Source organism: Ciconia boyciana, chromosome 10 (genome assembly GCF_034638445.1).
Source record: "Ciconia boyciana chromosome 10, ASM3463844v1, whole genome shotgun sequence".
Classification (NCBI taxonomy): Eukaryota; Metazoa; Chordata; class Aves; order Ciconiiformes; family Ciconiidae; genus Ciconia; species Ciconia boyciana.
Window position 1 is genome coordinate 9,168,637 of NC_132943.1, and position 10,911 is coordinate 9,179,547.

General features: G+C 44.2%; 1 protein-coding gene across 1 annotated transcript; it reads right to left on the minus strand.

Moving 5' to 3' along the window:
- Positions 1 to 1,871: 1,871 nt before the first annotated feature.
- On the minus strand, positions 1,872 to 6,864 carry GPR39 (G protein-coupled receptor 39). Its single transcript, XM_072874899.1, has 2 exons — positions 6,805 to 6,864; positions 1,872 to 2,882 (listed from the first exon to the last, which is right to left on the minus strand). The coding sequence occupies exon 2, from the start codon at positions 2,871 to 2,873 to the stop codon at positions 1,872 to 1,874; it is 1,002 nt and encodes a 333-aa protein (XP_072731000.1). The 5' UTR covers positions 2,874 to 2,882; positions 6,805 to 6,864.
- Between the last annotated feature and the right edge of the window lie 4,047 nt (positions 6,865 to 10,911).

Sequence of the window (10,911 nt, forward strand, 5' to 3'; positions counted from 1 at the left end):
GAAATCTCCAAATTAAATTCCTTTGCATTGTTCTCAGGGATGCAGGCCACAGGTTCTTCGTCCTCAGTTTATTCATTTATTTCCCAACCCAAGTAAATTAGCAAGACTCATATTAAGAGTCTTGCCACTGAAACAACTTTGGGGAATTCACAGAAGTATCTACTGGCTCCAGAAAGCTGAGAGCACAGAGAACGCATCAGATACTGGGAGCAAATTCTCTTATAAAGGACAAGCCAATCACTTTCATTTAGCTTTTTAACACTTCTGCAAGCAGCATGAGGCCTGCCCTATTCCACGCCAGACCATCACAAGCACGAACAATAATCAAGGAGGTGAAGAAAAGCCATGGCAATTTACCTTCATCTCTCAACCCACCTAGAACTTGCTACAGGATTTGGATCTTAGACTGGGCTTTAATGTAGCTGTGGATGATAATTTACAAGGGGAGAAAGATCCACAGACATTTAAGGATCCCACAGTAGCACTTAACTTAAAGAGAAGAGCCTTATCTCTTTTTCTGCTTTGTGCAGCATGCTGTATTTAGCATTAGCTGCTAAGCCTCTACCCCAGAAATCAGTACTTTTGGTGGAGTAAGGATACTGAGAACCCTTTTAATCACCCAGATAAGGGGCCTCTCGTCCCATTCTAACAAACAGGCACCTTGCGTGAGGAGATGATTTCTTCGTTAGATGTACACCCAGAGCATGAGGAAGAGCTCTGTACAGCCTGGAGTGTCACATCTCCCATTTGAAGCCTTTGTGACCCTCTCTGCTGGTACAGTGTGTGGCTCCACCCTTTCCCCAAACCTTTGAGTCATATGCCTTGTCTGCATGACAGGATTTCACCATGTTCCCAACTCTCATACAGGTGCAGCAGAAAAGGAGCTGGGTGCACCCTGGGCTCCTTACCCTGCAGCTTCACGTCCGAACCATAGACCATGGCAAAAGCAGGGCTAGATGAGGAAGCAGAGAATGCTCAATTGAAAAAAAAAAAAAAAAAAGTACTTAAAGCTGTAGAAGCGGACAGACCCACGAGTTTCAATTCCACCTCTGAACAAATATCAAGCAGAGCACCAAAAAGCAACACAGAATACTAGGTCTACTGTGCATTCATACTCTAGATGGTTCATTTATTATATCCAGTATCATATTAAGCAACCCAACAAAACAAGAACTAGCAGTAATTCAGCCAGGGCATGATTAAGGGTGCCTCTAAGAGCATCAACAAATGTGGAGACTACATGGATCACAGCCCAGAAAGATTCCAAGTTGGTGAAATGACAGCTTGATTAGTTTTTGTCTGACAAATGTGGAGAGAGAGATCAGAATCAAACATAATTCCAAGGTTATAGGCCTTCAAATAAAACCAGGAAAAAAAATTCAAAGAGGGCAACAGCAATTTGCAAGACCAAAGCAACTCCCCAGCCCAGCTTTCTTAATGCTCTGATGCAACACAGACACAACTGCCGAGGCTAAATAAATACCCTCCAGGGAGCATCCTGAATTAACAGGGACATGCCTTCGGAGTGGGACAGGCTTCAGATCTTGCAAGACAGTCTTCCCTCCCATCAAGAGCCTTACTAAACATGCACGTATTTGTAATTTAATGGGAAAACATGCAAGTAGAGCCACTTTATATCCAGGCAACCGTTGCCTATTGCTACCCCAAAGGTCAAGCAGCAACATCCTGTTACCCATATTGCTGCATGTAGGCATGCAGCATAATCAAACAACATAAATAGCAGACAGTAAATGGATTTTTCCTTCTTCTTCCCTCCCACCTGTTCTAATGACAAAAAGAGTGAGTCAAAAACATGCAGGGAAATCGAGTTTCTTAAAATATATCATTGCAACCAAAAGTATCCCTCTCCCTCATTTTGCACCAGTTTCAAACCATACATGCCCCATTTGGGGGAACTTGGTGAGATAAAATGGAGGCTTCTGGGTTTCCTCCCCATGTGGAAAGGGAGCAGGGAAGGGGAGGCAGAGTAGGATGGGGCTCTTACCCAGGAATAAAATGATCTGTCTCCTGGAGCTCTTGGCCTCCGAGCTCTCACTTTTTCTTAAGTACTGCTCCTGGTGTCTTAGTCCACCCTTCACTGCCACAGTTCCTTCCTTGTGGATCATCAGGGTTTTCATCATGCTGTGGCACATGAAGGTGACAGATCCCAGCACTATGATGTACACAGCAAAGGCGCTGAAGATGCTGGCCTGAAAGACAGACCACTTGGAGGAGAGGCTGGTACAGATGGTCATATTGTGCTTCGGCACAGGGAAGCGGTGCCTGGGTGTAGGCTTGACACAGGCAGTCATACCTTGATAGCCCTCAATGGTTTCCAGGGGATATTCTGTGCCCATGGCAAAGAGCAGGGGCAGAGCCACTATGACAGATGTACCCCAGACAAAGGCGATGAGCAGCTTCACCGTGCAGGGTCCAGAGACTGCCTTGAACTTGAAGGGGTGGCAGATAGCCACGTACCTCTCAAAGCTGAGGGTGGCCACATGCAGCACAGTGGCATAACTGCAGGCTTCAAAGAGGAAGGAGTAGAGCTTGCAAGCCATGTTGCCATAGGGGGTGGAAAAAGGGCTCCAGATGGCGCTGAAGAACTCCACGGGCATGCCCAGCAGGATGACCAGCAGGTCAGAGCAGGCCAGGCTCACCATGTGGTCTGTGACCTCCTTCTGCAGGTAGCCTTTCTTCTGCAGGATCCTGGTGGCCTTGATGGTGATGCTGTTGCCCAAGATGCCCGCAACAAAGATGCAGACATACAGTAAGGCCAAAGTGATCTTGATCCAAAGAGACACCTCAAACTCAGGGACATGGCTGTGGTCAATGAGATGAGAACAGTCTGAAGCGGATGTCTGTCCTGCCATGAGCAGCCCCTGGGGGGAGGAAAAGGGAGGAAGAGTCATCCTGCCCTCTCTGACGTTCAAATTCACAGCAAATAGATCCTTTCTCGCTTTGCTCCTCTGACCGAGACGTGCAGGTCAGAGCAGTCAGGTACAACAAACACGCCTCAACTAGCCACACCTGTGAGTTTTGTTAGCAACAGCCACTGAGTCAATAAGCCGAGTGGGAAAGTATTTCAGCTCTTACCTATCTTTATGGCAAACACCTCTTGCTCCTTTTGGATTTTCCTCCTCTTTTCTCTACTGAGTGAAGCTGCTGTTCTCCAGCCCTTTGCAGTGTCAACTGCTCTCCTTTCAACGCTTGCCTCTTCCTCTGCAAGCAAAGGCAGCTTTTGGTCCCAGGCCCCAGCAGGATGACATCAGAGGTTCTGTGTGGTTATAGCTGCTTTGTTAACCATTAACCTAAATCTTGGCTATCCCTAGTCACTGGCAGCAAAGCAGGTTTAGAAAAAAAAAGAAGAAAAGCACCCAAGTCTGAAATTCACTTCCTGTAATAGGAGCTCCTTCTCAGGGACAAAAAGAGGTGTTTCCCCTAAAGCTGTTAGGTTGGCGGGGTAAGGCAGCAGTGTTTGTTATGCAGCTTGTGCAGACTGATTTACATGAACAGGAAGTTCTGAAGAACTGAAAACAGGTTTTCAGTTGCTGCTGATGAACTGGTACCTTCTTAAAATAACTGTTTAGACCGTAAAGAGTCTTCTCAGAAGCTATAAAATAAGTTGAACTCTAGATTTAGACACATTGATTGTGTCCCTTTAAATTTCCATCTTCTCATGTTAGATAACAAAAATAATGAAGTTAGTAATACAAATCATGCTCATGCTTTCATAGAATCATAGAATCATTAAGGTTGGAAAAGACCTTTAAGATCATCTAGTCCAACCATCAACCCAACACCACTATGTCCACTATGGGACTAAACCATGTCCCAAAGTGCTACATCTACATGTTTTTTGAACTCCTCCAGGGATGGTGACTCTACCACCTCTCTGAGCAGCCCCTTCCAATGCTTGACCACCCCTTCAGTAAAGAAATTTTTCCTAATATCCAATCTAAACCTCTCCTGACACAACTTGAAGCCATTTCCTCTTGTCCTATCACTTGTTCCTTGGGAGAAGAGACCGACCCCCACCTCACTACAACCTCCTTTCAGGCAGTTGTAGAGAGCAATAAGGTCTCCCCTCAGCCTCCTTTTCTCCAGGCTAAACAACCCCAGTTCCCTCAGCTGCTCCTCATAAGACTTCTGCTCTAGACCCTTCACCAGCTTCATTGCCCTTCTCTGGACACGCTCCAGCACCTCAATGTCCTTCTTGTAGTGAGGGGCCCAAAACTGAACACAGCATTCGAGGTGCGGCCTCACCAGTGCCGAGTACAGGGGGACAATCACTTCCCTAGTCCTGCTGGCCACACTATTTCTGATACAAGCCAGGATGCTGTTGGATTCTTGGCCACCTGGGCACACTGCCGACTCATGTTCAGCTGGCTGTCAACCAACACCCCCAGGTCCTTTTCTGCCAGGCAGCTTTCCAGCCACTCTTCCCCAAGCCTGTAGCGTTGCATGGGGTTGTTGTGGCCCAAGTGCAGGACCCGGCACTGAACCTTGTTGAACCTTATACAATTGATCTCAGCCCATCCATCCAGCCTGTCCAGATCCCTCTGCAGAGCCTTCCTCTCCTCAAGTAGATCAACACTCCCGCCCAGCTTGGTGTTGTCTGCAAACTTACTGAGGGTGCACTCAATCCCCTCATCCAGATCATTGATAAAGATATTAAACAAGACTGACCCCAACACAGAGCCCTGGGGAACACCACTTGTGATCAGCTGCCAACTGGATTTAACTCCGTTCACCACAACTCTTTGGGCCCGGCCATCCAGACAGTTCTTTACCCAGCGAAGAGTACACCCGCCTAAGCCATGAGCCACCAGCTTCTCCAGGAGAATGCTGTGGGAAACAGTGTCAAAGGCTTTACTGAAGTCTAGATAGACAACATCCACAGCCATTCCCTCATCCACTAGGCAGGTCACCTGGTCGTAGAAGGAGATCAGCTTAGTCAAGCAGGACCTGCCTTTCATGAACCCATGCTGGCTGGGCCGGATCCCCTGGTTGGCCTGCACATGCCTGTTGAGCGCATTCAAGATGAACCGCTCCATAATTTTCCCCGGTACCAAGGTCAGGCTGACAGGCCTGTAGTTCCCTGGATCCTCCTTCCGGCCCTTCTTGTAGATGGGCATCACACTGGCAAGCCTACAGTCATTTGGGACCTCCCCTGTTAACCAGGACTGCTGATAAATGATGGAGAGTGGCTTGGCAAGCTCCTCTGCCAGCTCCCTCAGCACTCTCGGGTCCAGAGTAGCAGGGGATGAAAATGTACTTCCCCCCTCCTGGGTCTCACCCCGGGGGGAATGAATTTAATGCACTCTTTAGTTTTAGTTTCAGACCATAGCACTGAAGGCTCCCAAGGTAACCCCTGGAAACATTTAATTAGAGGGTGTGTATATGGATTAGAAAACCTTTAAATTACAATGCAAAACAGCAGAACAGCTTTTGCAGTTATAATCAAGAGAGAGGCCCAGTACAGTGATCTGCTCCAATACCAAATCTAAGAACAGTGGGTTCACAAAGTGATTTTTATTAACTAGACAAGCTCATGTGACACTTTCAGCTCATGATAAAAGAGAAACATTAGAAAGCTGTTATTAAGCAGTCTCCTCACATTCAGTGGTTATCACTGTACCTCAGCAGCCCAAGTATATAATGAACAAAAGATGCCCAAAACAGGATAATCAGCACCTGTTTCTATGCATTATTTATGCATTCCTGTTTCAGAAAAATCACCTCAAACCTTGCACAACTTCAGGCCCTGTAGTCCCAGTCATCTTTCCTTATGTTTGATAATTCACATTTGTTCTGCTCAGACAAGCTTTCTATTATTACCCAATTTCTTTCACTTAATTTTACTTTATAAAAGTGTGAACAAAGATTACATATGCATGACTGAATTGTGGAAATGAAGCTAATTAAAATTTGCTGCTTACCATCAAAAGGGAAAACGGGAGAGAGAGAGCAAAAGAGAGAGAAGGCCCAATAGGATTAGATCTCCCCGTTTTTTCCACACCAATTATAAAATGCAGAACACAATTTTGCAGTTTTCAATATTATCTTTAGAACATACACAAAGTTTATTAACTTTCTAATAAAGAGCTGGTGCCACAACGGGGATAGGAAGGAAAGAGACAATTGTGGATACTCATAGACTGAGACAATTAAAAAAAAATCTTACGTGGGTTATTGGACTAGATAAATCAGCAGTGAGTATTCCAGAGATAGGTATATAATCCCTATCATGGATGATTATAAAAAAAAATATGTTCCTGGAGGGAGACATTTCTCCCCAGCTAAATGTGCTTAATGCCTCTTTGTGGCATGGAAGTTGAGAGCTCGTGGTCTTTACCCTGGTGGATATGATACCAGTTTATAAACTTATGATTTGTGTAATGGTCTAATTTTAGGGATTTTGTTAAGTTTTTCTCGATACCTTGTAGCAGGGAGTACCACAAGTTAATTTTTGTGTTGTTGTCTTTCCCTTAGCAGTTTTGAAAGTGAACGTGGCCTGTGTAGTTGTACCTGGGAGAACGCTCCAGGGAGTCCCTCCTGACCCAATTTGTTGCAATTGCACACTGTGACTTCAGCCCCCAGCACCGAAGAGGAGTCAAGAGCATTAAGGATAGAGATCACTGTATTTCTTTCTAAAATCAGCACACATGGATGCTGCACACTGCAGCCAATCACTTGTCAGCCCCTTGGTAAGAAAATAGAGCATCCTGAAGATGCAGACTACATGGGCACAGGGTGGCAGCTGGCTCTGCACACCACTTGCTCAGCCACAGTCATGCTCACCTGAAAGCTTGTGGCGATGCAGTCGTTGGTAGGAGATGACAAGTGGTGGGAGCTAGAGAAACATCGAGATGGAGCACAGATTGTTGTTGCTGTAGTATATAAGGTGATTTTTCACTTTCAGAGATAATAAAGCTGCTGTGATCATCCGCCCCAGTTTGTTATCCAACAGAGTCTACAAGGTTTCCTGAAGGGCTCTTTGCTTTCTTGCCTGGTCCTTGGATAACACTCTGGTGAAAGGCCTTTTGGGGCAGAAGAAAGCAGAGCTTTATCGCCCATCCTTTCAGCCACTGCACAAAGCTCACCTTGTGTAGTTCACCATCTAGCAGCCCGCCACGCCCCTGGACCACTGGCTGAGCTGAAGGGCAGGAGGGGCTGCAAGGCACTCAGTCCTTGGCCAACTGCCATCTCATTCAAACCCAATCCCCCAAACTCCTGATGAGGTTGGGCCCCCGAAAGTGGCAGTTAGCACAGGTTGTAGCTGGAATAATTCTTGGAAGAACAAACTCATTTGACAGATGCTGTTGCATTTTAGGTAAATGGATTGTAGATTAACCTTTTCCAGTGTGCAGGAGTATTGTATGGCTACCGCCTTACAAATGCACTTTCTTCCCCAGCTGCATAGTGCCAGCCCATGGATTGGCTCGGGGTGCCCAATCTGCAGAATCACTCTACGGTTATTTCTCAATTACCATATAGCACGGCAGCCAGGGTGCTCTGATTGGCAGGCAACCATTGCCACACTTGCGTTATCTCTGCAGAATTATTTCTCGATAGGCGTGTTGTGAATATGCAAATCCACCTTAATTGGCTATGCTAATCACACTGCTCTGACTGGTTTCTGTTCTCAAACTGTTCAAGCTACTTGACAGGAACAAAGAAAATACCTCAGTTTCTTGCTTTCTTTAGCTGAAAAACTCTAGAACTTAAATGAAAAAGGAGAGCTATCTCAAAAGCAAAGAAAATGAGGCTGTGAAAAGGATTAACTTTTTTTTCAGATAAAAACACATTGACTGTTTTTTGTTGCCAGTCTTTACCATTCTCCATCTCAACAAACCTCTTGTCCCTAGAATAGCTGTGATACCTTTGTCTTGCCAGTATTTGTTTAGAGAAGGCGAATCCTGGGCTTGTTCAATTCTCTTTGAAACACAAGGTAAACAAAATGAGATTGCAGTTCTGCAGAAGGCAGCTACTCTGATCTGCACAGGCAGAGGGGAAAGTGCTGTGGGAATAAAAGGAAGAAACAACACAGACAAAAGTGAAGCGTCCAAATGATTTTAAATGTTTTAAGAAATCAATTTGTGTGAGACAGCTCATGTTGGCTTTTAAAATTATTTTTCATTAAAAATTTAAATAATTAAAGACTGCATTCAGATAACGTAAGGTTTCTTTCTGTTTTCTGAAATCTAACAAGCCTCTTCTTTACTGCTAAGAGCCCTTCATATTCTTCTGGTGAGTTATTCTTGAATTATATTTTTCTTCTTTGGAAGCTTATGATGATAGTTAATAATATAAATAAGTACAAGTCATTTGTGAAATTTATTTCTTCTTAATTTCCCTAATAGTTTGGTTTTGGGCAACACAGTCTAACAACCACCATGCTGTTAACTGCTTGGCTCCTTTTCTTCTGGCAACATGAGAGGATGGGTTATGCAATCTGGGCAATGAATGTGCTGTGTAACCTGCATATCCATAATGAATTCTAATCTAATTAGATTACCTCTAGAAAGGTGACATATGGAAAGCTGCCATCTTTTATTTAACGATGTGCAGTATTACCTGCTGTAATGCCATCCTCTTGGAATATCATATTGTGAGTGTTTGCTTATCTGGAGGACAGAGAAGGGGGTTTCAGATGCGCTTCCAGCATACACAGTGAAAAGCGATCTCTGCTCCAACTCATTCCATCTAAATAAATAGATCAAAGCACTTCACTACTTCCAGTGTATTTTACAAATTGGCAAGCAACATGAGAAGAAACTGGGGACAGTAAGACTAAATGGTTTATCCAAGATACAGAAAACCTGTGCAGCACCTGAGCCTCCTCACCAATATGCTGGATTTCAGCTAACTTCCTCACATGACCTGCAGCATACAGACTACAGAGCAAGATGCATTTACACAGCTCTTCACTAGTTGCTCTGGTGGTTTTAACTGATGTTAATTCATAATAATTAAAACACATCTACAGCGCCAAAACACATAATTATTGTACTTAGTCATATCTGGAATTGCTGAACAATACACCACCTGCTTTCTGATCACCTTGGTAAATTAAAGACATTAAAGCTGTTCAAAGCCTTCACTCACTTATAGCATTGTCTGAAGTAAACCAAATGCACTAGGAGGTCTGTGGATTGCTGTGATTAGGTGGGAGTGCACTCTGTCTGACAAGAGAGTGAAAGGGTTAATTTTCCACTCTGGAGTAAGGACAGAGATGCACTTCTCGCTGTCCCTTGACACTGCAGTAGCTGTTAGGAGGCCAAAAAAAGGCTGGCAGCTGTGGCCCCAAATGGAGAGAAGCTGATCAGACAGACTGGGAAAAGCAAGTAAAGCAAGTCTCCTCCTGAAATGAGATGGTCCTTTTTCATCCTTTGGGAATGAGGCACCAAAGGAAATGAGTTTATTTATATCCCAGGCTTGACAAAGGAGCTGTAACTTAAAACCAAAATGAACACATACGCTAAGCCCAGGTCTCAATAAGCATGATTTGACTGTATTGAACACCTTTCCTGAAATAATTCATTCAGACTCCCCTTTATCTGAAGCACAGTGGCACCAAAGCACAACATCTGGTTCAAGAAATCACCGCTGTGAGCCTTGGGGCACAATCCCCAGCACACTGAATCAAATCTCATTTTTCTCTGTGTAACTTCTGAACTGCCTTGTCCAAATAGATGTTCATGGCTTCGAAATACAATTCAAAGCTCCTGTTTAAGAGCATACTTAGTTCTTTATGCCATATTTTTAAGCTGTCAAGTAAAACTCTTACATGCAGTTTACTTTTCCAACCCACCTTTTAACAGAGATTCATGCCTTTGGATGTTGTTATGCTATTGCCCTAGAAAAAACTTCAGATTTCTTTCTCTGAATGTAGCTAGTTGCTTAAAGTTACAAGATAGAAAGAACTTCTGTAAAAGTGCATCTTCTCACAGTCTGAATTCTCTGTAATTTTTGTTATGAATCTGCAAGGTCAATAATCTATGGAAATGGCTGTCACACGCAGGTACCAAAACACTGCAATTCAGAGTACACGCTCTTCTTTGTTTGCTAACAAAGCAACTGTGAATCTGTGAATTAAAAAATGTTGATGGTTCACTCTTGGTCTCCTGAAAAATCTCTTTATAGCAATATTAAGCTTTACTCTTGCAAGGAGAAGCAAAAAAATATCTCCTTGCTTCCTTCTTGTGCTTGCCATCTCATCACCATCAGGACTTGCAGTCATGTGCCCAGCTGAGCTATTACAGAATCATTTTGCCTGTCTTCAAAACTCAGCTGATGGGGTTTAGCCTGAAGCAAGCTAATGACAGCTTTTTGACCTGCTTCTAAGGAGTCCTAGCAGCATGTCACCATGGCAAGGGCAGTTCTGTCACCCTGTTCTTTCTCATTTACAATACATACATGATGCCAAGGCTCAAAATATCCAACTTCTCACTTTAAGGAACTTGTATTTTACCATTATATACTTCCTTCCCTTGCAGGATCTTCAACAAATTCAATTTTAAATAGCTTGTAAAAAAGGCAGAGTGCTTCACCTGTTGTTGCAATGGCGCAGCTACCTCTGGGTAGAGCAGGACAATTAACATTACATAGTAATTTGTGAAGGTAGGGGATGCCACATCTGGGCTTAGAAGTAAAACACGTAAAATCTGTCAGAGCTGAAATTTGGCCAGAATGCAGGGCTTCGGTTCTTGTTCTCAGGCAAAATACTAGGTGAACTTCAGGAGTTTGGGCTCCAAGATATGCCATCACCGCAGGCTCGGTGAAACACTGAACCTTCAGTCACTGTCCAGCTGAACAACCAGACTCCAATTACTGACCTGAGTTGTTCTCATTCCTGTTGTCCTCATGCTGGTGCATATCACCAGGGCTTCTTGGGGCAGGTGTTCT